This window comes from Mesoplodon mirus, assembly GCF_964341445.2.
Source record: "Mesoplodon mirus genome assembly, chromosome: 10".
Classification (NCBI taxonomy): Eukaryota; Metazoa; Chordata; class Mammalia; order Artiodactyla; family Ziphiidae; genus Mesoplodon; species Mesoplodon mirus.
Window position 1 is genome coordinate 25636175 of NC_138986.1, and position 26831 is coordinate 25663005.

At 43.1% G+C, this 26831-nt stretch overlaps 1 protein-coding gene across 1 annotated transcript in view; it reads right to left on the reverse strand.

Moving 5' to 3' along the window:
* The window catches only part of ARFGEF3 (ARFGEF family member 3), a gene marked incomplete at its 5' end in the record, with an annotated part of 191581 nt that overhangs the window by 36138 nt on the left and 128612 nt on the right, over positions 1–26831 (reverse strand). Inside the window, 9 exons of the mRNA XM_082634251.1 lie at positions 3249–3393; positions 5137–5240; positions 9650–9772; positions 11690–11834; positions 16094–16273; positions 17871–18016; positions 20397–20530; positions 22973–23290; positions 25124–25274. Of these exons, the coding sequence (XP_082490377.1) occupies positions 3249–3393; positions 5137–5240; positions 9650–9772; positions 11690–11834; positions 16094–16273; positions 17871–18016; positions 20397–20530; positions 22973–23290; positions 25124–25274 (1446 nt within the window). The remainder of the gene's footprint in view (positions 1–3248; positions 3394–5136; positions 5241–9649; positions 9773–11689; positions 11835–16093; positions 16274–17870; positions 18017–20396; positions 20531–22972; positions 23291–25123; positions 25275–26831) is intronic.

Here is a 26831-nt window from a genome sequence, read left to right on the forward strand (position 1 = left end):
AAAGACCTATATGCAGAAAATTATGACACTGATGAAAGAAATTAAAGATGATACCAACAGATGGACAGATACACCATGTTCTTGGATTGGAAGAATCAACACTGTGAAAATGACTATACTACTCAAAGCAATCTACAGATTCAACGCAATCCCTATCAAACTACCAATGGCATTTTTCACAGAACTAGAACAAAAAATTTCACAATTTGTATGGAAACACAAAAGACCCTGAATATCCAAAGCAGTCTTGGGAAAGAAAAACAGAGCTGGAGGAATCAGGCTCCCTGACTTCAGACTATACTACAAAGCTACAGTAATCAAGACAGTATGGTACTGGCACAAAAACAGAAATATGGATCAATGGAACAGGATAGATAGCCCGAAGATAAACCCATGCACATATGGTCACCTTACCTTTGATAAGGGAGGCAAGAGTATACAATGGAGAAAAGACAGCCTCTTTAATAAGTGGTGTTGGGAAAAGTGGACAGCTACATGTAAAAGAATGAAATTAGAACACTTCCTAACATCACACACAAAAATACACTCAAAATGGATTAAAGACCTAAATGTAAGGCCAGACACTATCAAACTCTTAGAGGAAAACAGGCAGAACACTCTATGACATAAATCACAGCAGGATCCTTTCTGACCTACCTCCTAGAGAAATGGAAATAAAACCAAAAATAAACAAATGGGACCTAATGAAACTTAAAAGCTTTTGCACAGCAAAGGAAACTATAAACAAGAGGAAAAGACAACCCTCAGAATGGGAGAAAATATTTACAAACGAAGCAACTGCCAAAGGATTAATCTCCAAAATCTACAAGCAGCTCATGAAGCTCAATGTTAAAAAAACAAACAACCCAATCCAAAAACGGGCAGTAGACCTAAATAGACATTTCTCCAAAGAAGATATACAGACTGCCAACAAACACATGAAAGGATGCTCAATATCACTAATCATTAGAGAAATGCAAATCAGAACTACAATGAGATACCATCTCACACCGGTCAGAATGGCCATCATCAAAAAATCTAGAAACAATAAATGCTGGAGAGGGTGTGGAGAAAAGGGAACCCTTTTGCACCGCTGGTGGGAATGTAAATTGATACAGCCACTATGGAAAACAGTATGGAGGCTCCTTAAAAAACTAAAAATAGAACTCATATGACGCTGCATCCCACTAATGGCACATACCTTGAAAACCATAATTCAAAAAGAGTCATGTACCACAACGTTCATTGCAGCACTATTTACAATAGCCAAGACGTGGAAGCAACCTAAGTGTCCATCACCAGATGAATGGATAAAGAAGATGTGGCACATATATACAATGGAATATTACTCAGCCATAAAAAGAAATGAAATTGAGTTATTTGTAGTGAGGTGGATGAACCTAGAGACTGTCATACAGAGTGAAGTAAGTCAGAAAGAGAAAAAACAAATACCATATGCTAACACATATATATGGAATCTAAAAAAAAATGCTTCTGAAGAACCTAGGGGCAGGACAGGAATAAAGACGCAGATGTAGAGAATGGACATGAGGACATGGGGAGGGGGAAGGGTAAGCTGGGACCAAGTGAGAGAGTATCAGTGACATATATACACTAGCAAATGTAAAACAGATAGTTAGTGGCAAGCAGCTGCACAGCAGAGGGAGATCAGCTCAGTGCTTTGCAACCATCTAGAGGGGTGGGATAGGGAGGGTGGGAGGGAGACGCAAGAGGGAGAGGATATGGTGATATACATATGCATATAGCTGATTCACTTTGTTATACAGCGGAAACTAACACAACACTCTAAAGCAATTATACTCCAATAAAGATGTTAAAAAAAAATGTTGAAGCTGGATGATGGGTACATGAAGGTTCATTATACCATTCTGTCTAGTTTTATATGTGGTTGAAATTTCCATAGGAAAATGGAAAAGCAATTATTTGCCTTCAGAAACCAGAGGAATAATATCAAAGTATATCAATGATGAGAAGTAATTTTTAACACTAACTTAAAGCTTTTACTTTTATTCTTTTCTCTGATCTAGCTATGTTTCATATATAATTATAACTTTAAAGCCCTCAATGAATTTATACTGTGGGAAACCTTAGATGGGCTGCCTAGAAAAAAAATGGATTAATGATTTGCACAGATGGGCAGGGAATGCTCACTGTTACATACACAAACTGTTTACAACTGTTTTAAAGACTGTATTATAGATAAGCAACATTAGCTTCTGCTTTTAATTGTCTGGATTGGAGGTTTAAGATGCTACGTAAAAATTCCTATCTAATCATTAAAAATGAAACCTCTATTAGGCAACATCTAGCCAACTTCCAATATTTAATTGTTCTCTACAGTAGATATTTATTCTTTCCTATATTTTTTCCTGAAAACTAATCTGAATTTGTAAGGTTTTACTGCTTATAATCCCTATGGAAAACTGGAAAATTTCTAGATACCCTCATAAGTGAATTTGTGTCTGAAAAATAAAACAGACGAATAATGAAAAGCAAACAAAAAAGCAAATTAAAAAACCTTCCCCAGAAAGTCCTTTTGCAAGGGTTTGAAACACCTATGCTCAGATATTAGACTTCTTTAAGGATATCATTTCCATTTTTAGGTCTAGAAACAGGACAGGGTCATCTGAATTAGAAGACAGCAAATGTGAACATGAGTGAACCAATCTGAAAATTATCCAAAGTTACTAGATTGAAGTCGAATTCACAGGAAATTACACAGGAACTAATTTGAAACATATTTTTAAAATTTATTCTTTTAATGAGCCTTCAGCTTCACCAGTCACAAACAGATTATGTCTTTTCAGTAATGACTTAATTTCCCCAGTCTCTAACCAGGAAGTAATTATACAATGATTGTGTTTCCTACAAGGTATTAAAGACAATTACCAGCCAATTTAACTATCAACGCACCAAATGCAACCACAATCCAATGTGCTAAATTGAAAAGAATTCGGAGTTACAAACTATATTTAGGGGAATCTGCAAATCTACACTGGTTTTAGATGGAGGTATCCATCTAAAAAGGATTGGTTTGGAGATATTGATGTAAAATGTTTTCGGAGAGTCCTTGGAAACTTTAGGTAGGCTTGTTCTGTTAGAATTATAAATAATAACAACATAAATGGATGATCATTCATGATCTGTAAACTACTGAATTCATGGCTTAGGCTTTTGGGAATACAAACATAGCAAATAACCTGGTTAGGCCCAATCAATTAACTTACCAGTGTCATCATCAAAGTCAGACAAGACGGACTCAATTCCATCCTCACTGCTTGCCGACTGCTCCTGAAGTCTTCGGGGCAAGCTAGCGAGTCGCCCACTAAGGAATATTGGCTTCAAGGGCATTTTGTAGATTTTGGCCAACAACTAAATTAAAAATACCAAATTGCAATTATAAATTGGAAAAAGCTGCACTCTATTAAAGGACAACAAAACTATATACCGGAAGAGAAGGTGGAGAGAAAACCAGAAAAGCTCCCACTGTAGCAAAGTTTTAAATTTGCTTGTGATTTGGATTCATAAGGCAGCTCACAAGAGGCATTTATCCCATGAAGCAGCTGAAACAGCATTCAGTGGCAACAAAAAGGTAGAGGAAAAGATTCTGTGGATACCTTTTCAGCATCTTAATTGCATACGAGTTTTATAGACTTTTATACACCTGTGAAGGGAACCATAAACATGTCGAGAATTTTTGCCTGAGAGAAAGCGTTCTATGGGGATCATTGGGAAGAGAGTCTGTAGGCAAATGAGATACCAGCCTCTGATTTCCCTTCCCCTGACTCAACATCAAGGAAATGGGTGGGGGGAGGGCACATGGGGGATGGAGGAATCTGAGGGCAGCGTGCGTGCGACGAAGGCATGAGAAACAGAGCTAATAGGCTGATCGGGCTCTTTACTCCGCTCTCACTGCTACAGCCCAGACCGCCGGGATCTGTTACTGGCACGGACTCCCAAGGAGCCTTGTACCTTCACGCATTAGAATTGTGCCTGCTGTGCCCCTACTGTTTCAGAAATTAGGGAAACAGCTGGGAGCGAGACAGACAGAAATCCTGCCCTGTGCGTCTTACAGACATACTCCTTTCACAAATAATAAATAAAATTTCTGACAGAGACGTTACAGGAAAAATGAGACAGGCAGTCCTAGAAAGAGCGACCTAGGTGTGTGGGGAATGCCGGCAGGGAGTTGGTAGATACCTAAGCCCCGGTCTCTCTGAGGAGATGATGTTTCAGATGAGATCTGGACGATAAGGCGTGTCATACAGAGATCTGAGGAGAGAAAATTCCAGGCAGAGGGAACAGCAACAGCCCTGAGCAGTAACCAGTAGGGTGTGTTTGAGGGACAGAAAGGGAGTGTGGCGAGCACAGTGAGTGAGGGGAAAGGAGCTGAGGGGGGAAAGGGAGCGGGGTCAGGTCACGTGGGCCTTGTGGAAGCAGCTGGAGGAGGACATCAGGGCTGTGCATCCTTTCTAAAGACCTGGGGCTTAATGCTATCACCAAGGGAGAGTGAGGAACAGACAGACAAGAGGACGCCAGCGACACAACCTCAGAAGACAGGAGAAGAGCTACGGAGAGGGGGTGTCACTGAAGCCTAGGGAGAAAGGGCTTTGAGAAGGGAGCATCATCTTGTTCCATGGGCGTGTGACACGGTAACGACAGAGACTCACTGGACTTAGCATAAGGAAGGTCACTGTTCACACTGATAAATGATGTTTCATTGGATTTTTTTTTACTAGATCTTGACTGCATATGACCCTCTTACTTTTTTTAATGTCTCTTTTCACTGTGTGCAGCCCACTGTCCATACTTTCGTACCATCGGAAGGATTTCCCGTGACCTCTTAGCCTGACACAGATACAGAGGTTATGGTAGTTCATGTATCGGAGTATGAATGAGAAGTTTCAGAGATCTCAAAGCCCAATTGTGTGTTTTAGTACATTTTCATCACTTTCTTTCTCTCCTTTGTAGAAGCGGGGGGACAAAACTTTATACTCCAAACCTAAGCCCCAATCTCCTCAGAGATAGCAGAAAGTACTTCTCTTGCGCGTCCACAAAATACCTCCATGCATGTTTTGTAAGCATCTTCTGAGGTGGGTTTCGGGGCCTGCGTACCTGAGAACAGCGCCTGAGGTAATCCAGGGCAGGGAGGCACAGGTCTGGGGACGTGGCTCCGGGTCCTGGGACACAGTCTCCGATTTCTTTACAGTCCACCTCCCCTGGGGGCAGCAGGGGAGACAGAGACAAATATTGTTTATCCCCTTATAACAGAAGACCTACTAATTCATACAGCATGCGTTCCCCAAATGCCTACTAACATAGAAAAGAAAGGAAAATGTACTCCAAATTGTACAACGCTTTCAGTCAAATTTCCCCCTACATGTGTACATGTTAAAACACATTTGGGATCACGCTGTACATCTCACCTTGTTGAAATTATTCTGTGCTGTAACTCCCCTTTTCACTAAACAATGACCACTTTTTCCATATCCTGAGACAGTACTTTCAGTGGCTAGATGGTGTTTTTTTGTACCTGGACACAATGCAATTTTTCTAATTCAGTTCCCTGGGCCCTGCTGTTGATGGTGTGACTCTGAAGCTTTGATGACAGGATGAGCCTGGAGACCAGCCATGTGCTGGGCAGAAGGGAAGCACTAGGCCCCTCTCTGTTTGGAAAAGAACCTCCTTTGTTGCCAGTGCTCAGCACTAAACAGTGATGATAAAGCAAGACTCTGGGAAGATCTGAAACATCTGGGGTTTGGGGATGGAGACTACTAAACTGAACTGAAATGACTTCTATTTTGTGTGTATATATCTGGAAATTTAACACATCTGTAGAGGGCATCTAGATAGTCTATAGGTACACAGTAGTTGGAAATTATTATTTTTCTTCTCATGTAAGAATCTACTTCTATACTTCTAATAAAATTATTCCGCAGTACTGTAATTGTTTCTAACTGCCTACAATCGTAGCAACTGGCACCGTTCCCTGTGGGTAAACAGACATGATTACTAGGTATTAGTTAAAATTTAGGAGACAAAGAGGCATGTTTCTCCTTAAGAAAGAAAAGATAACCATTTGTATATTTTAGATCAGGGACTGGTAAATTTTTTTTATGCAGGGCCAGACAGTAAATATTTTAGGCTTTGCAGGTCACACTCTCTTTGTTGCAACTTCTCAACTGTGTCACTATAGCACAAGAACAACCACAGACAAGTGACCAGGGCTGTGTTCCAATAAAATATTTCTAAAAACTCTGAGTGGGTGGGATTGGCCTGTGGGCCATAGTTTGCCAACCCCTAGTTTAGATTAATCTAACACACAATGTTAGATTAACATTAGTTTAGCATAAAAACACAGAGCAGTTCAAATTCATGTTGACATAACCAAGTGGGAATAAAAAATAAATCCATTTCCTATCCTGTTAATCACAGTGTTCCAAGTTTTTTACGGAGGCTGCTGTGTCATACCTCAAAGTCTGGGCACGGGACGGCCCCTGGAGGCGGGCAGGACACAGCCAGCGTGGCTGTACTGGGGCCTCGGATGTGCCCACTGACCCCCAAGCCACAGACAAGTAACTCCACCTTATAATTCACAGAAAAAAATGGAATCTTTCTGTTTTAAATATCCTCAGGTGCACGCTGATAATTCTGCATCTCCATTTTCAGGCCCCAGCTCCCTCGCTGAGATAAGACCTCAAATTTCTAACATTTCTACCATGAAAATTTCTAACATCTCCACTTGAATATTTCATAGAAACTCAACATGTCCCAGTGTCCAAAGATAGAATTCATTATTGTTCCTCTCCGCCACTCCTTTTGGATATCCTAATTCTGGGAAACATCAGTCCTGGCAAGGAACTTGGGGGAGTCAGCCTCAGCTCACTCTCTTAGGCCCCACATCAGAGCAGTCCAAGCCCTCCGGACCCCATCTCTACAATATCCTGAACTCCATCCTCTCTGCTCTCTCCCAAACTCCTGCACACTGGTCTCTGCCTGTAGCCTCTTGTCCTTACCCACAGGGACACGTGCCTGCCAGTTTAGTTTCTAATGTCACATTGATACACCACTCTGTGGCTTCCAAACCTTTCCTGCACATTCTCGATTTCCCGGCGTGGCCTGCAGGGCCCTTTAGAGCCTGGCCCCTTCCTCTCTTTCCAACTCATCACCCAGGATCCCTCCTTCGTGGTACCTCCAACGTACCCTACTTTAAGAAAAGTAAACCTACAGCAGCTCACACCACAAAGTTCAAATGTCACTTTCCCTTAGAAGTCTGCACGGCCCTACCACCAAGCACCCCGTCTCAGCTGCTTGTCCATTGCAGCTTAAATGGCTTTTTTTTTTCTAGCCTCTATGAAAATATGCATCTTCCTGAACTGTGACTATTGATTTGTGTGTCTGTTTCCCAGAAGAGGCTGTGAGCCTCTCACAGGCAGGAAGCATGTTATATTCATCTGTGTATCCCCACAGTATGTACAGGTCACCATGCCCCCGTAGCAGGCCCTCGACTGTTCAGCAAACAATAGAATACCAATAATAATGGTTCTTAAATAAAATATAGGGTTGTGGAATAATGGAAAATACATATGTTGGTCTCTGCCTCTGGCTCCTGGCACAGAGCTCCTAAAACCCTAATTTCCTAAATGATAAGACTGCTAGGCATTTTTTGTTCTAATATGTGATCTTCAACTCTAGTTCCTGATGCAGAGCTCCTAAATCCCTTGGAATTTCCTGGGTGATAGAGTCTTTTGTTCTAGTGAGGCAAAGCTTGGTAAGCTCCTGGATGGTGGCTGGTCACCACAAAGACCATAGGAAGAAGAGGGGGGTTGGAAATTGAGTTAATGGTTGATCATGGCCACACGATGAAGCCTCCATAAGAAATCCCCAGAGTATGGCGTTCAGAGAGCTTCTGGGTTGGTGAACACATCTACATGCTGGGAGGAGGGTGTACCCCAACTCCATGAGGGCAGAAGCTCCTGAGCTTGGGACCCTCCTGGACCTCAACTTATATAATCTCTTGATCTGGCTGTTTATCTGTATCCTTTATCCTATCTATTATTATATAATAAGCTGATAAATGTAAGCACTTCCCTGAGTTCTGTGAGCTGGTCTAACGAATCACTGAATCCAAAGGATGGGGGTGTCATGGGAACCTCTGATTTGTAGCCAAGTTAAACAGAAGTCGTGGGTAACCTGGGGGCCTTCTACTTGTAACTGTCATTTGAAATGGAGGGGGGCAGTCTCATAGGACTGAGCCCTTCACCTGTGGGGTCTGCTGGTCTAACACTGGCTGGGGTCAGAATTGAATTGACAATAGGACACCCAGCTGGCATCACAGAGAAATGCTTGGTGTGGGAACAAAGCCCACACAGCTGGTGTCAGAACTCTTGTGAGTGAGGTAGGAGTTGAGAGAGTAAAGGAGAAATACAGGAGGAAAGTGTTTTCTAAACAAGGACTGGATTTTTTTACTATCTAAGGCAGAGATTCATTACTTTAAGGTATTCTTATGATTAAGATACTAAACTGTTTGGCTTCTTTTTAGAGTACAGCAGAGTTTAAAAAGAATAAAATCTTACTCTGTCTTTCAAAAGAAACCTTCCTCTGAAGCCCAGTATGTAAAGTGGATAAGTGAGGGGCTTTCATGGTTGCCCCTCAGCTCAGCCCTCTAGTTCCCAGGGTATACAGAAGCATAGAATGGGTGTATGTAAGAATAGAACATAACAAGGATGGTCTGTGGATCAGACCTGTGGCCTCCAGCCTCTGTCTTGAAACTTGCATTGTACTCCTGCTCCAAAATAAGGGGAACATGAATGAAGTCACCTAGCTTCTCTGTGTCCTATTTTCTTTTACAAAGAAATTGTCAGTTATTTTGCAAGAATACAAAAGAATATTATGAACCTTTTATTTTCTCTTTTTAAAAGGTTCTCAAGGCTCCAGGTCTCAGAGCACACCAGGGTGAAAATCTCAAAACTCGAAGACTTAAGTTCCTTCTAAACTTTGGGTTTAACTAACTGCCACTCCCTTCCATTTCACCCCAGATAAACACTTGTTATACAAACATCTGATCCAGCAGGTTATGCTGTGTAGCAAGACTCTACTGCGTTAAAGTATTTCTAAATTAAGCATAAAATCAGCTAGGTAGTTCCTAAAACACACGAAGTCTCAAAGAAGGGTGACTTCCATACCTTCAAAATACGTTTTGTAATCAGTAAGGTCTGGGGGAAGGCATTCTTAATTTTTGCTTAAGAGCTGGGAACTCAAACTCTAATTAGGCTGATAGACTAATTAATAGACTTCTAATTCTGTGACACTGAGGACAGTAGTTTCCTGCATGAGGGTAATTATTGAATATTGAATATTTTAGGATTCAAAAAGAAGTTGAGAGTAAAATAATATATGAAGACATGTTTCACTATAAAATTATTCCATGAACACATGAAAAGTATCAACTCTGGACAGAATCCAAGCTGCGTTTACAGTAACTTTTGTGCTTCTGAGTGCACAGCATAGCGCCATCTGCTTCTATTCCAGGATGCTTGCTTGCTTGCTGCAGCCAGTTCACACAGAGCCAGCCAGGAGAGGGTCCCCAGCTGTCAGGAGGCAGGAAAGGAGGGAGGGCTCCACTTACCCAGTCCTTTGACAAACTTCATAAGGCACATGATGTAACTAGTGGCCGCATTAGCAAAGACCTGGATGTTGTCGGTATTGAGAAAAGCTTCAAATACATCAAACACCGGAGCCTGGCCTTTTCCTGAAGGAGAAAGATTACAGAGTTTTAAGAAAGTGAAGTCTCTACCCTTCAGGTTGCCCATACTCCCAGCACCTTCCACAGAGCCTTCAAAAAGGTGTGTTGGAGAAAAGCCTGGGCCTTTTGACTGGATAACTGGCTTGGCTCCCATGTTGTCCTTCTCAGCTTTGCCTGCAGAGGGAACTGTAGGAAGGCTACGAAGAGAGCTCGGTAGAGGGACGAGGGCGAAGCCGGCTGAACACACGGCTGAGGCAATGTGTAGGTCTACACAGGGCAATTAAATATGCGGTCTTTTGGAATTCTCCTCCACACGTAATTATAGGGAAGGGAAGGTTTAGATAATCCCTGATGGCATATACTAATTTACTCATACCTGAGCCGAAAAGAATTAACATAGAAGGCTGAAGGCTGCTATCCTTAGAAAGGCCTGCTTGCACAGTGGGCCCTTGGCTGGAGTCTGGGAAGCGGGCTCTCTGAATATTCCCAAGCATCAGTTAACTGGATGGTTCACTGTGACTGGATGGTTGGTGCAAACAACGTGGTTTAATCTGAACCCCTGCTTTTCTCAGGGAGTATGGATTTTGGAATATGCTAGGCAGAGGGTACCTAAGTGACCAGTCCTTAGCTGGGTCTCTAGTGGGCTTCCCTGGGCAGAAAGACCTACACACTGCCCTATGGTCATACATGTTGCTGCATTTTCCCTGCTGGAGGAAGAGTGTGCTCTGTGGGACCCCCTCATGGGGCGGTGAGAGTTCAGGGAAGCCTGTGCAGGGATTCTGTGTTTTCCCCTTATGATCTGGCTTGTCCTTACTATGTTGCCATAATAAATCTTGGCTGTTAGCCATGTAATAAATCTGAACTATGTGATAAATCTTGGCATAACTACATGCTGAGTCCCATGAGTCCTTCTGATGGGTCTCTAAGTGCAGGGGTAGTCTTGGGGACCCCTGACACAACACCTCCGGTCACTGGGCCTGCTGTACGGCTGCCCATCTATTTCCAGCCAGACCTGATCTCCCTAATTCGAATTCCCTGTTATTTGGATACTTTTTTGCTTCTTCCTAGCAAGGGGATAACATTTTTCTTTTGGCTTTACGAAAGAACTCAACACAGATACATATAAGTGAAACAACAGAAGTCTCTCAGCCTTTTGTCCAATCTGTCACTGAGAGCTGGGCCTGATAACGCTCAGGGTCCTTGGTCTGCTGGCAGAATTCAGAACTTGTGTTCCTGATACACCAGCTTATTTCCTGCTGCTAAAACAGCTGAATGCCAGTCTTCCCTATTATGCAACTTCTTTTTTTTTTTTAATTTATTTATTTTTGGCTGTGTTGGGTCTCCGTTGCTGTGAGGGGTTTTTCTCCAGTTGTGGCAAGCAGGGGCTACTCTTCGCTGAGGTGTGCGGGCTTCTCATTGCAGTGGCTTCTCTTGTTGTGGAGCACGGGCTCTAGGTGCGTGGGCTTCAGTAGTTGTGGCGCACGGGCTCAGTTGCTCCACGGCATGTGGGATCTTCCCGGACCAGGGCTCGAACCCGTGTCCCCTGCCTTGGCAGGCGGATTCTTAACCACTGCACCACCAGGGAAGCCCTATCTGACTTCTTTTGATAGCATGAAGCTTGCCATAAAGAACTAATGTTCCATAGCCAGAATCATCCACACATTCTTCCCACTATCACTACTCCTATTCAACACAGTACCGGAAGTCCTAGCTGGAGCAATTAGGCAAGAGTAGAGATAAAATACATCCAAATTGGAAAGGAGGAAGTGACACTGCCTCTTTTTGACGATGACATGATCGTGTATACAGAAAGTCTTAAAGATTCCACCTAAAAGATTCCACTCAAAAACCTTAGAGCTATAATAATTATGGTTTAGAACTAATAAACAAGTTTCAGGATACGAAATCAACACACAGTCTTACCCATGGAGTAGTCACCGACCAGGTACTCCTTCACCTCAGACTTGTCCCCACTGTGCACTGTTTCCAGGGCACTGAACAAGGGCCTCCAGCCCGACTGGATCTGGGTGGAACACACTTCAACCAGCTCACCGATGGATGTGACGACCTGCAGAGGCAAAGGAGGTGGCATTTAACGCCTTTTCCTTCTAAGAAGCAGGTGAATTTCTAGGAAGAATGATGTGCTTCTTTGCTCCCTATTTCTGGGTTAATTTTAGTGAAGGATAAAAATCAGAACCTAGAAAAACTCACTAAAAAGTCTTCTAAATAAGCCGTATCACATTAATTTGCATTTTACTAATGACTAATGTTGCTAAAACTTTTCACAAGCCATTTGTAAATATTTTGGTGTTTTTGAAGTTAGATTTTTGTCTTCTCATTATTGTCTTTTTTTAATTGAGTTATTAAGCGTTCTTTGTGCATTCTAAATGTAAGCCTTCCTGAGATACATGATTTGCAAATTTTTTTTCCACAGCTTTGGGCTTCTCTTTTATATTTATATGGTGTCTTTTGAAGAGCAAAAGTTTTAAATTTTGATGAAGTCCAAATCATCAATTTTTTTCTTTTTATGGATCCTGTTGGTGTCATTTCTAAAGAATCTTTGCATAACCCAAGGCCTCAAAGATGGTCTCCTATGCTTTCTTGTAGAAACATTTATAGTTTTTGCTCTTATTTAAGCCTATGGCCCATTTTGAGTTATTTTTTGTGTATGGTAAGAGGAAGGGTGTAAGTTCATTTTTATTGTATATGTTCAAGCACCATTTGCTAAAAGTAATATCCTGTCTCTCTACTGAACTGCAATGACATCTTTGTCAAAAATTGACCATACGGGCTTCCCTGGTGGCGCAGTGGTTGAGAGTCCGCCTGCCGATGCAGGGGACATGGGTTCGTGCCCCAGTCTGGGAAGATCCCACATGCCACGGAGTGGCTAGGCCCGTGAGCCATGGCCACTGAGCCTGAGCGTACCGGAGCCTGTGCGCCGCAACGGGAGATGCCACAACAGTGAGAGGCCCACATACCACCAAAAAAAAAAAAAATTGACCATACATGTGAGAATTTATTTCTATACTTTCTATTCAGTTCCACTGATCTATAGGTCTACCCTTACACCAATACCACACTGGGTTGATGACTGAAGTTTTAAAATCGGGTAGTGTAAATTCTCCAAATTCGTTGTTCTTTTTCAAATGTGTTTTCTCTATTCTAGATCCTTTGAACTTGCATATAAATTTGAGAATCATCTTCCCAATTTCTTCAAAAAAGTCTGCTGATATTTTGATAGGAATTGCACTGGATCTATATATCAACTTGTGGAAATCTGCCATTTAAAAAATACTGTCTTTCAAGCCATGAACGTAGCATATCTCATAATTTATTGGAATATTCTTTTTTTCTCAGCAAGGTTTTGTAGCTTTCAGTGTACAGGTATTTCAAGTCTTTTACTAAATTTATTCCTAAATATTTTATTTTCAATGCTCTTGTAAATGGAATTGTTCTCTTAATTTCAATTTTTGATAGCTTACATCTTGAATATAGGAATTCAATTGATTTTAATACATTGTTTTTGTATCTGGCAACCTTGCTAAACTCACTATTTTTTTTTTTAATTTATTTTTTTGGCTGCGCCACATGGCATGTGGGATCCTAGTTCCCCAGCCAGGGATCGAACCTGTACCCTCTGCATTGGAAGCGTGGAGTCTTAACCACTGGACTGCCAGGGAAGTTCCGAAACTCACTATTAATTCTAGTAACTTTTAAAATAAATTCCTTAGGACTTTCTACATATAAGACCATGTTGTCTATGAAGGAAGACAGTTTTGCTTTTCAAAATTGGTTGCCTTTAATTTTTTGGTACAGTGAGTAAAAGTCATAATGTTGAATAGAACTGGTAAAGATGGAAATCTTTGCCTTGCTCTTAATTATTGGGAAAAAGCATTCAGTCCTTGACCACTGTGTAGTGTTTGATGTAAGATTCTCAAATACTCCCTTTATCCAATTAGGGAACTCCCTTCTATTCCTCATTTCTTGAAAGTTTTTTACTTAAAGTGAGTGACGGATTTTGTAAAATGTTTTCTCTGTGTCTGTTAAGATGACCATAGGGTTTCAATCCTTTATTCTACTAATAAGATACATGACATTAATTGATTTTTGAGCTGTTAAACCAGTCTTACACTGATTCTTTCTTCTGCCATCTCAAATCTTGTTGGTAAGCCCATCTAGTGGATTTTTCATTTGTTATTGTCCTTTTCAACTCTAGAATTTGCATTCTTTCAGTTTCCATTTCTCTACTTAGATTCCCTATTTTTGAGTCATTGTCATCATATTTTCCTTTAATTCTTTGAACCTATTTATGATAGCTGCTTAAAGTCTCTGTCCCCTAATCCAACATCCCAAGCCAGAGCCAGGACCCCGTGAACAGAACCCTCTTCCCACCATGTGCACCAGATTTCTTTGGCTAAATACTGTGTAATTTCTACCATGACGTTATCATTGGTAGAGGTCACCAGCTCTTCTAGATCCTGTGTCTGCTTGTCTTCCCACCTCCAAATCTGCATTTTGGATATATATAATCCTGGTTTTAGCTTAATCCAACATCTGGTCCCACTCTAAGTCAGTTTCTATTTATTGTTTTTCCCCCAAGTATACATCACTGTTTCTTATTTCTTTGCATATCTTTTTTTTTTTTTTTTTTGCTGAACATTGGACATTTTAGATAATATATTGTAGCAATGCTGGATTTATTTTTGAGTTTTTATTTATTTATTTATTTGACTAAGTTGCTTGGACTTACACTGTAGAATCTGTCTCTACTCTTCCCATGGCATGAGGCACCAATAATGTCTCTACTAAATTTCTTTATTTTTATTTTTCAGCCTGACTTCCTAGTGCTGTCCCCGTGTCTGCATAGGTTAGTTGTCACTTGACGAAGTAGGCAGAGATTCTGCTCAAATAGCTTGAGCCTTTAAGACTTCCACCCTCTGCCAACCAATCTGTGTGTGCAGGCTGGGGAGAATAGACAAAGTTCAGCCAGTTCCTAAGTCTCTCTGGTCCTTTACTTTCTGATGGGATCTGTACGGTCTGTCCTATATATGCCCACATTTCAGTCAGCTAGAGATTCATGATGGACTTACCTAGTCCTTCTATGAAATCTCTGGCTTCCAGAGTCCCACGTTACATTTCTTACTGGTTCACCACTGCAGCCTTAGGCTAGCAAAGTTGTAGTATTATTCTATTGCTCATTTCCTAATGAATTCACCACTTTTAGTTGACAGACCAATGGTCTTTTTTCCTATTCTTCAAACCAAGTCTGTCTCTTAGCACAGAAAAGCTGATTTTCCCAGTCAGCCCCACACTGGTCAAATTACTATTCTTGCCAGCTTGTGAGTAAGTGATAACTTCCATCTTCAGCAAGAAGGTCACAGACTCCTACTGTTCTTAACCAAAGTTCTGGCAAGAACTATTTTTCACCATAAATGCTACTCAATTTGTTGTCTGCCCTTGGTCAGTTGCAAGAGTCGTGAGATGGCTGCTTTTGACAAGTTTTTTCTTTTCGTATACTTGATTTCTGTGGAGAGGATTCACTAACTTTTTCATGCCACTATAGCCAAAATTCCTCCTGTCCTAAATCTTTCTCAACATTGTTCAGAACTTAATAAGCATAGTTTTCTTTTTTTTTAAATAAGCATAGTTATTTTAAAGTCAGTTGCTGATAACTCCAATATCTGGATTCCTGGTGGGAAGTTAGGGACAGTGTATCTATTTTTATTATTTTATTTCTCTATTCATGACATTCTATTTCCTAATGAGCCAATTATTTTAGATTGAATGCAGACATTCAGCTTCACCCGATGGCCAATTCCCTCATGGCCAATCCAGTCTCAGAGCTCTGCTTACTTCTTTGGGCTTCCCATTGTTACTTAGTTTGGGGCATCTTAGTATTCCTTACTTTTTTGCCAGTGTGTACATGACATTTAAAATAAAATTTTTAACCCGTTTAACATTTTTAGTAGATTTCAGAGACAGAGAATCTGTCTGTGTTCCTAGCCCACCATCATGCTAGATAAATATGAAGTCTCTAGTTAGTTTCTTTACCATCTGTCTCTCCGTAGAGAATATGATAATGGTTAAAGGTATAGGCTAGGTATGAGTACAGACTATTACAGCTAGATTGCCTGGTTCAAATCCCAGTTCCACCAATCACTAATCACGAATCCTTAGCTAAACTGCTTAACCTCTTCTTGTCACAGATTCCATATCTTATTGGAAAGATTAAAGATGCAGCACTCACAGAACAGTCCTGCCGGTACACTCAACAAGAGCCAGCAGGCTATGGCAATGATGGCAGCGCTGCGACCGTGACACACTGACCTGGTCTTGGACATCCTCATCACACAACTCCAGCTGCATGATACGCTCAAAAGGTCGGAAGAGTGCTTCATTAAAGTGAAAATGAGGTGGCTCATTCCAGTCAGTGAGAACCTCCGTCAGTATATCATGGATGAAGGAAACTGCCTTCTGAGACACACGTCTTTCCTTGTGGCAGGCAGCCTGCAAAATTCAGAGAGTCAAACACCCTCAGGACTTCAAGCAACTAAGAATCTGGTTTCTGAAGGTCTTCCTAACACACCTTATTGTAGGGAGGTGGAAGCAGCAATTCTGCTAAAGTAAAAGATTTCCAGGGATAAGTATCAATGAACAGCACATTAAATTGCATTTTAAATAATTTAACCAACTGATCAGACACATCTCCAATTTCACTTTGAAGTTTCTGGAAAAACAAGAGTTTCTAATAATTTCTTCTTCTTTTTTCCTGTAACGTGACTGTTTTCTTGGGTGGTATAGAACATGCTTACTAAAGACACCGGCACTTAGTCTGGAAACCACCCATGGTCTCATTGTTAGCCATGCCCCAAACATATGAAGATCAGATGTGACATTTGTCCCTCAGGGATATGGGATGATTGCACCAATACAGCTTTAATTGGCTCACATCTTTGTATCCGTGTCCTTTAGTGGTCCTCTCCCACACTGACCCTGGGCTTGGATGTGTGACTTGCTTTGAATAATGGAACAATAGCAAATATTATGTAAGTGGAGAATTGAAAAGCAATTCTGATTTGGGATTTGCCCTCTTGCTTTCCTTTGGAATCCTAAGAATGCCATGTGACTGAGCCAGGGCTAGTCTGCTGGAGGAGAGATCACATAGAGAGGACCATCATCTGCCCAGGCTTACCAGTCATGAACCAGCTGGCCCCAGTCTTTGCAGAGGCTGACCACAAGTGAACACATAAGGCCAGCTGAGATTAGCCAAGCCTGGCCCAGACTAGAAGAGCTGCACAGCTCAGCTCCAATTTCTGACCCAGAGAATCATGAGCTAAATAAACAGTTATTGTTTTAAGTCACTAGGTTTTGGGGGTGGTTTATTATAGTATAATACATAATTGATATACTGTTTCTCCATAACTATTTTTTACCCCCTTTCCTTACTAGAATGTTCTCAGGTTAGTAAATTTATTTCCCCAAAATACTTTATTTTATGACATAGCTCTACCAAGTAAGTGCTAAAGGACTATTTGGAATAGTTATCACTGTGAAACAGGGCAACAATTTCCCCATCAACTTAGAAGTAGCCAGTCATCATGTATTGAGATGCTTAGATGGAGTTACCATATAATTTATCATATGGACTGCTTTCTTTTGGAGAGTCAAAGGGGCCCTAGTTAATTTTGTTGGGAAAACCAGGATTTATGGTCCCCCTACTTAGAAGGCACTGCCCAGAATATGTTTAGCTATTAGAAAAGACAGCCTGGCAGGAACAAAAGACATTGTTATATTCATGTATAAAAATGAAACTCCAGACTTAGGTTGATAGCAGACCATGAAGTATAAGAAAACAGCAGTGTGAGGTATCTAGGAGTCACATAGTTTTAAAGAAAGAGGGTCAGAGTGATACCAGGGCAGTGCTGCCCTTTGCGGCAATTCTTTAGGTGCCATAAGGTATAATCAGAGAACAATGATGCTTACGACCAGGTGATGGGAACCTTACTGCTGTGGCCACAGTGCCCTTTGTCCCATGCTGACTGGAAAGCCCTGTGCTGGCTCTGCTGCAGGAGGCCCCTGGGCTTCCCAATTTCCAGGTGCTCACCTCCACCAGGTGTGGTGCCACAAGACTCCAGCAGCGCATCACGTGGAACAGGGGCCTCGATTTGCTCCTCACGATCCTCAGCATGGCGTCCCCGAGGCGGAACAGGTGGAGGGCACTCTTTCGGTCTTGGGTGGATTTCACTTCTCCTATAGGAAGGTAAGACCATGAAAGCCGTCAGTCCAAAACTCAGAAATAGTTTGACCTGTTCAAGCATGGAGAGAGGACGAAAATCGAAGAGCCATAATCCGATCAGTGGGATTATTCGGTATGAATTTGCCAAGACAGGACAGGAGCCTGGATTCAAGAAAGAACAGGTGATTCACTTAACAAAGCCAGGGCCCACCTCTCCTGTTCACTGTAGCATGCCTGACATTTACACTTGTCAGGCAAACAGCGCTTGTTGATAAGGAGGAATGATGTCGTGGTTAAGCAGAAGGGCCAGGGAATCGGCTGCCTAGGCCCAAATCCTGGCTCCATCACGTAGTAGCTGGGTTACGATGGACCAGAAGTTTACCTCTCTAATCCACAGTTTCTCATTGTAAAAGTGGGGATAATAGTACCTACTTCTTAAAGTTCCTTCAAGGATGAAATGTGATAATGCTCATAAAGCACTTAGCACAGGGCCTGGCACAGACTACCTGCCCCACACACTTAGTTATATTGTTACTGTTGTTATCATCCCCATCCTTTACAGCCACCATCCACTTGGTCAATGCTTAATGGTACCTCTGAAGCCCTTGCCAAGCAGGTCAGGCCCCTTTGCACCCAATAACATGCGATCTAACCTCTGTCTTGCTTCCGTCCAATCCTTGCCTACTCGGATCTCTTGCTACTTCTCTGCCACTGTCACCTTAGTCTCCTCCACTCTCTTTTTGCCCATGTGTTCCTGCTTCTCCCATACACCTACAAAATACTGATCACGATCAGCCTCTTCCAACCAGAAATGTGCCTTTCTAAGTAGTCTTGCCGTATCAAATAAACTTCAAAATGACAGTAACAAAAATCATTGACATTTACTGATTGTTTACTCTGCATCAGACATGGTGTTGGCCCTTCCTGTCTTTAATCACTTTTATTTTTATTGAAGTATAGTTGATATACAATGTGTTCATTTCTGCTGTACAGCAAAATGATTGAGTTATACACATATATACATTCTTTTTTATATTCTTTTCCATTATGGATTATCATAGGATGTTGAATATAGTTCCCTGTGCTATACAGTAGGACCTTGTTGTTTATCCATTCTATATATAATAGTTCGCATCTGCTAATCCCAAACTCCCACTCCATCCCTCTCCCACCCCTTGGCAACCACAAGTCTGTTCTCTATGTCTGTAATCACTTTAATTTTAAAAGCAACCCTTAAGAAGTAAATGTAACTACTGCCATGTACAGATTAGAAAACTGAAGATCAGAAAGGTGAACCAACTTGCCTAAAATGACGCAGCTGGTAAGTAGTGAAGGCAGCATTTTAACTTGGATCTGATTGATTCCAAAGCCAATGCTTCTTCCCCCTAGGTCTGCTGCCTATTCCTGACCCTCACTGCTCATTGTTTTTTGTAAGCTCAGAGTCTGCTGATTTCTCCATGCAGAAGACTTTGAAAGTGGTCCCTGGGCTCAGAGATGCTCTGGCAGTTGGCTGGATCTGGGAGGTTGGCTTTATATAGCTAAGGTTTTAAAGTCTATTAAAAACTCACGGGAAAGGACTATGGTTCTCAAATTAGGATCTGCAGTAAGAATCAAAATTCCTGATGATGGAAGGAACTCGGAGGTTGTGCACTTCAACCTGCCATCAGTGCGATCCTGGCACACGGCTCTGTGACTCTGCCATGGGGACAAGGTACTCACTGTTATAGCACAACAACCCTGGCTGCTGATGGACAGCTGCGTTTGTGAGCAACCTGCCACCCACTTGGGTCGCTTGGGTGATTCAGTACAACTCTACCTCCTCTTCCATGTGTTGGCCTCCAAGAGGGCCTCCATCTGGCCTCATCCGGCCTCATCCGTGAAGACAGCGATACTGACCCACTGTTAAAGGGATATGCCATGAGACCAGTTGTTCTGACAGTAGCCTGAGGCTTCTGTCAAGCCTCCCATTTTTCTCTCCCAGGCCCTTCTGAAATTAGAAGCTGCTTCTGCAAGTAGGCTGGACTAAGGCGGGTGTGTGCTTTGTGATATGGAGAGGAGTTCCTACCCTCATGTGAAGCTATGTGCATCCTGAGTAGCCACACCGTTTCTACATCACAAGCACAAGATTTAGCAGAACATAGTCCAGCTCCAGCGGTAATACCTGCAACAAGTGGTGGTAGCAACATTTCCACTCACCGAGAATGATACCCCGCGCAACGCCCCCCCCATCTGCCACGATCACGCCTCAACACCCGATGACAAATTTTCACTCGAGCCAAGGTGACTGTGTACGAAGGGAATGGGGGTTCAAGTCTTTAGGCAGGCTGTTGGCATCAGAGATCTGGGCTGTTTCCTGCTAACCTCGTGGCACAGTTTATGCCGGGAAAGAATTACCTGGCATTGCCAGTGAGTAATCAACCGTTTCTGTAACGGAATGGAAAAGCTGGGACTGCGATGCTTTCTTCAGCTGGTAAAGAAAACCTCCCAGAGCCATGAGGTTCAACTTATCTGTAGCATCTTCAAAGAGCCTGGATGAAACAAAAAGACTTGTTACTTGGAAACAATTCAGCAAAGTCTTTATGGCAAAATGATTATGGTAATTTTCTTAGATGTGATTAATGAAAATGTGTAAACACTGTAAAGAAATGTACAGTATTATAGCTGTATTATGTATTATAAATGTATTATATAATACATTTATATAATAATGTATTATATAAATGTATTACAAATAATACATTATTTATATAATAAATATAATAAACATATTATAAATAATGTATTATATAATAATGTATTATATCTCTTATTACTGAGTACAAGTCTACTCTAAGATTCTAATCTGAAGGACACAGACCATATTTAAAAAAATAATCTTTGTAGCCCCATGGCCTACCTCAGCTGAGATGGGCACTCATAAAACATTTGGCAAGAAGTTGAAAGATGGCAAAGCATCGCTCCCAGAAACTGAAAAACTGGGAATGGAATTCTTACAATTAGCTTCAATTTCATAAGCTATGTTAAAGAAAAAACTCAGCAAGTTAATCAAGGCTTTTGTTGGGCTACAATTGGCGAGTTTAATGCTGGGCTTGGCTCTGAGGAGGATTCAGAAGCAGAGTAAACTTGATCTGTAAGCCCCCCAGGGGCAGGGACTGACCTTCTTACCCCTCTGACTCATACACCCAGAGCCCTGGACGTGGTGAAGCTCAAGTATGTACTGGAATAATGAATATTCCCTAACATAAAGGACTTTGCAGGTTCTTTTTGTTTTCCACTCTGCTGGGCACAGACATTTCTAGAAGGAGTTAGGGAGAAGGAGGTAAGCACAGGTAGCAGGGCTTAGAGGAGGGTCAGAGGCTCACTGGAACTTGGCATGTTGGGATCAAACACCGGTTCATGTGGCACATGAGGAATGAGGCGAGCCAGCCTCCCTCTGCTCTGGGGTCATCCTGATGCCTGCCCTCCAAATCCGTGGTGACACCAGAAGAGCAAGCAGCCCTAGGGGGTGCCATGTTCTGGGTAAGGGAGAGTGTCTCCAATAGGAACTGAATAACAAAGCCCTCGTGAAGGGATAATACAAGGCACACAAGTTTTAAGATGGGAATCAGTGGATTAATCATTCACAAGTTATCTAAACAAATATATTTTTCTTGTGTTTTGTAATTTCAACACCATTTGGTTTCTGGATCCCATTAATCATTTCTTCTTCCTCTTTCCTAGTAGGAAAAGAGTGGTGAGTATTATATCCCATCTGACACCTGTATACCACTTTCCAGCTTCCCAAACACTTTCACAGCCACCCTGTTGGATAGACAGGAAAAAGGGATTATTGTACCAAATTAGTAGATGAAGAAACTGAATCTCAGTGCAACTATGTACAGACTCAACCCTGCAGTTGGTTGGTGTCAAAGCCAGGAATGAACTCGAGTCTTCTGAGCCCAGCCAGTGATGCTCCTCCCACATCTCTACGCCCTTGCTGTCCATCCTCCCATGTGAACTTCACTGCGCCTGTGCTGGGTCGTCTGGGGCACAGCCGCCAAGTGTGGAAGAGTGAACTGGGATGGTCTCCAGGTGAAGGTGACCAAAGCACTTTCCACATCAAGAAGGGCCACCTCAATTCAGAAAAGCAGATAACAGGAAAGAGGGGGCTCATTCTCGTCTAGTTTCATGTGCAGCCACAGGAACAAGTAGCCAAATGATCACAATATATTATCATCTGTACATAGCTCACAAATATTAGTACATTATTGTAATTTTGCACAGGCAGAAAGAAAAACCTTTTTGAAGACAAACTGGGACAAATGTTGACTTTAGCCTTATTATACGAGGGGAACAAATGGTATATATTAGTCTTGCAATAAATTCTTAAATGTTTTAAGATTGCATTTTCTCTAATAAATATGCTTTTTTTTTTTTTTAAAGGAGGAGGATCACCTAACAGTTGGAATTACTGTTGATTCCTCCCTCTACATCTTAGTGTGACTGCTGGGCATCAATTTAGATCACACTCCTGGGTGCAGGATTTAAAAATATTATCACAAAAATAGCAAATGTTTACTATTTGCCAAGCTCTGTCCTAACTACTTCCAGTGAACTAATTAATTTAACCTTATGGCTAGCCTGTGAGAGTTATGATACGTTATGGCCCTATTCTACGATGAGAAAGCAAGGCCTGTGGAAGTTGCCTGTGGTCACGGAGTAAGTGCAGAGCCTTCGCCCCGGGTTGCCTGACCCCACCCCCGAGCCTCCAGCCTTAGCCTCTAGACAAAAGAGTTCATTGTGAGTGTGCAGCATGATGGCAGACAGAGACGTACTTGAAAAAAATGACAAGAGGCTTCAATGACTGGCTAACAAATCAAGTTGTCCTGGGGATGATTTTGAGAGCAGAAGAGCAGCATGTGGTGTGGCCAGAGGACAATGGGTGCTCTTTGGGGGACAGCCCCCCAGGGTGTGGCGGGAACAGCGCGCACCTGTCGGCCTGGGTGGAGAGCGTGAGCACGACCTTGGCGGCACTGCTGCCCGTCATGAGGCTGCCCCCACGGAAGTCGGAGGCTCGGCCTCGGCTGCCTTCCCGGACGAGGTCCTGGATGGAGAGGGGCTGGATGACGGGGGCCGCGCTCAGGGAGCTCCCCTGCTCCAGGCTCTGCTCTTGGGGTGAGCCCTCGCTCTCCGGGTCCCCGAGGAGTCCGCCTCTGGGGGCCTTCTGAGGCTGGCTGATGGTCAGCGGGGGCCGAGAGGTGCCGTCACTGAAGTGGGTATGCTCCAACGTGCCCACATACTCGCACACCCTGGAGAGAGTCACACACAGCAGCCGTTGAAAGTTGCAGCTCAGCCAGGCTCGCTCTGGCGACCCCACAGTGAGATACAAAGGAGCTGAGCCAGCCCTACACTCCTCCTGGATTGTTCCCCTTCCTCTGGCAAGAGCCACTTCTCTCCCCCTCTCTCTCCACCCCCACTTCCCCTTTTCCCACTATACATACTTTTGTTTGAGTTGGACCAGACAGCCTGGAGGTGGGCTAAGGATTCCTTGGTGAAAGTTTGGAAACAGCTCTGTTTATCGAGGTACGTCCTGTCCAGCGTACTGGCTTAGGCTGTTGGAGCGAGTTTTCCCAAAGGGTCATCTTCCCTCTCTCTCGTGCTCTAGTCAGGACTCGGGAGACATCTCCTCACTTTGAGATCCCAGAATGAGTGTGCATATGGCGGACTGGCCCTCTGGCCACAGTGGGCCCTCACTCAGGGGTTCCATCCAGCCATGTCCCACTGGGGTCCTGATAGCTCCACATAACCACTACTGGGGCAGTGGGTGGGGTAGTCACCTAATCACGGTAAACTCAGAGAAGAGTCACAACATATGATACAGCTGCCAGCTTCCAAACTGTTCCCAGTAGGACCTGGGACTAGAGACCCCTCATCCCAGGATAAGTCCAGTTACTAGGAAAGACTATCCTGGATAATCCACTCTGATGTTCCATAATCAGGCCATTTTTTCATTCCATAGAAATTGCTTGGGTGCAATTTAAGTCTTTCTCTCTTTTTGCCTGTGAAAGCAACGGAGAGTAGCGGGTCACCAGCCTCCACATTAAAACCCATTGTGCTCCAGGCCGATTCATGCTGGCCCTTTCACATGTTCCTCTCAAGATGAGTTTTTCAACCCTAGAATGATCTCTGAAAGTCGACCAACGCTCACTCAAGGCTGTACTTGCTTTGAGGATGATAAACAGAACCTAGATCTGGCCAGTGCTCTGGCCAAGACCTGGATGCCCGAGCCCTGCTGCGGGCCACCATCCTTCCCCTGACCGCCCTCCACCGCTCGGCCAGAACTGAGCTTATACAGGCTGGCGTGTGTGCTGGGGAGATGGGCAAGAAAGCCGCGGCCTCCCTGTGCCTGCTGCGGGTGGACAGTGGTCCTCCCTTTGTCCGAGGTCCACCTGACCGCCAGTGCCAGGGAAGGCAGGCTTTTCTTCTTGGTCGCGGGAGGACTGTGGAGCTCTCGCTTTGTTTTTATTTTACAGGTACTGTGAACTGTGTAACTGATTGGGAGGTTCTTTTTACTTTGATACTACAAAGCTAAGAGGCAAACTTTTGGCTGTCTTTGACACAATGTACTGTTCTATTTTTTCCTTTGTCTAGCTAAATTAAAAGTAGGCAAGCTGTACTTATTATATGTCCATGTAAGCTAACAAAATTCCTTCTGTCAATAAAAAGGACATTAATAAACATACAGCCATGTTATGTTGCTGACACATGACCAGCTTTCAGATCTGCCTAGTATTCACCTAACTTATGTGGTCTTTTACCAGCCTCTAGTTAAGAACCAGTTTTTCTTCCCTGGGATGACGTATCTGCCTCTCACAGACGATGTCAATGATAGTTCACAGTTTCCTAAATTCAGTTCTGTCGCTCGGTTCTCTGAGACATACATTCAGTTGGGCCCGTATTCCCTCTTCTCTTTCTAACCTCTCACTTGGGGCTTTTCGAAACTCTGTGAATTACTGTGAACTGTTTACGTGCTGGCAGGTGCGGGGTTCTACCTTTTCCCCACGCCAGGCCCCCTCCCGGCCCTCCCCCCGACCACCGGCAGGCGGTGCCAGGCCTGCGGGAGTGGGGATCCGGTCACACACCTGAACACGTGTGGCCAGCAGTCCGGGTTGTGGCTGCCCATCTCCAGGCCGACACTGAGGATGGCATCCATGCACAGGACGTGGGCTGTGTGCAGCCATACCCCCTGCAGCTTCCCGATCTGCTCCAGTTTCTGCTCCACTTTTAGTTTCACTGCGTCAGAAAGACATTCATTAGAATTAACAGTCCAAGTAAGGGAGACAGAAGGGGAGGGAGAAAGGAGGGAAAGGAAAGAATGTGCTCTTGTGCAAGAGCAAAAGGAAACGGGAGATGTCACCGGATGTCACTGGCAGCGAGCTCTTCAATGGCAGGTCCCCGAGGCTCATCATGCAAACTACCCAGCCCACAGGCCCACAGACATTGGTGACCCCAGCCCCGGGGTTTCAGAAGTCCATGGATTCTGAGCTGGTAGGTACAGTTCCTCTGGGCCCACCCCTGGGATCTGGGTCAGTCACAGCAGTGACGGGCTTCAAGTGCCGATCCCAGCTAAAGCCATCTGTGCCCAGACCCATCCTCTGCCCCTGTGTACTCATACTGATAAAAAGAAAGAATTCCTGGCCTTCCCAAGTCCTCTCTGAGGTTTATTTAATGTTAGGTGTTCATGATCATGATCATGTAAAACAACATACGTATGTACACACTCAGCGCCACGATGACCGCTTTATAACTGAAAATTCCCATATCATTTCACTCCGAGTTTACTTTATACTTGTGATCTTCAAATACTACTTTTTAAATTGTAGATAATGAATGAGAAAGGATGCAGAAGGTGACTTAAGATGTCAATTACGCAAAATGCCAAGGCAAGGCCAAACGACAGCATCCTCCATGAATTAAGGTGTCCAGTCACTGGAAGATGGGTCTAGTGGGAAAACTGAGCAATGGTCCAGAACCCAGAAACACAGCACGTTCACTACAGAGGAAGCCGAACCATGCTCCTACTGTAAAGGGCAAGCTGATTTTTAGCAAAGCATAATTTGTCTCACGGATGTGATATTGATTTTATTTTTTATTTGTCTATTAATTCAAATACTAGCTCTGGTTTAATAGTTTTTGAAGAACTTTAAGTATTTTTATGTAACTTATAGTTGTACATTTTAAGTAGAAGTGTGGTACCCTTTTGCAGTTAACACTGGGGATGTGTAAGAGTTGCTTTGTTCTCACATGATTCTCTCTATTACTCAAGTTTGAGGAACACCAACCTGACCTGTTTTTCTCAGCTAAAAATGTGCTGACTCTTTCTGTGACTACCTATTTTATATACCTGATACACTGTTAGCACAATTTGGACCAAGCTTCCAATTTTTCCTTGTTTGCTGTCTGCCATTTATCTTCCACTGCTATTAGAAAGGCCATTCTCTTTCCTTATATCTAGATAACCATCCACCTCATTGACTGACTAATTTTAACAAGTTAAAAATCAACCCTTTCCCAAGTTCACAAAGCTCAGGTTTTTCTCTGACAAGAGCAAAGTCTTCCTGAGCCTCCTCTCAGGGATTCCTCCATCGGTTTGATTCCCCCCTTCAGAACCCTGGCCATTCTATCTTTCCCACTGTAGCCTGAGGGGGTCCTCAAATGTGCACCCTGGGAAGCTTCAAAGCCAGTGGCCAGAGGACGCCACAGGTGTGAAGAGCTGAGCCAGGTGGGCCTCTGGCTAGCAGCCAAGTGAACTTGCCTAGTCACCAGGAGCCAGTATGTCTTTTGTGTCCA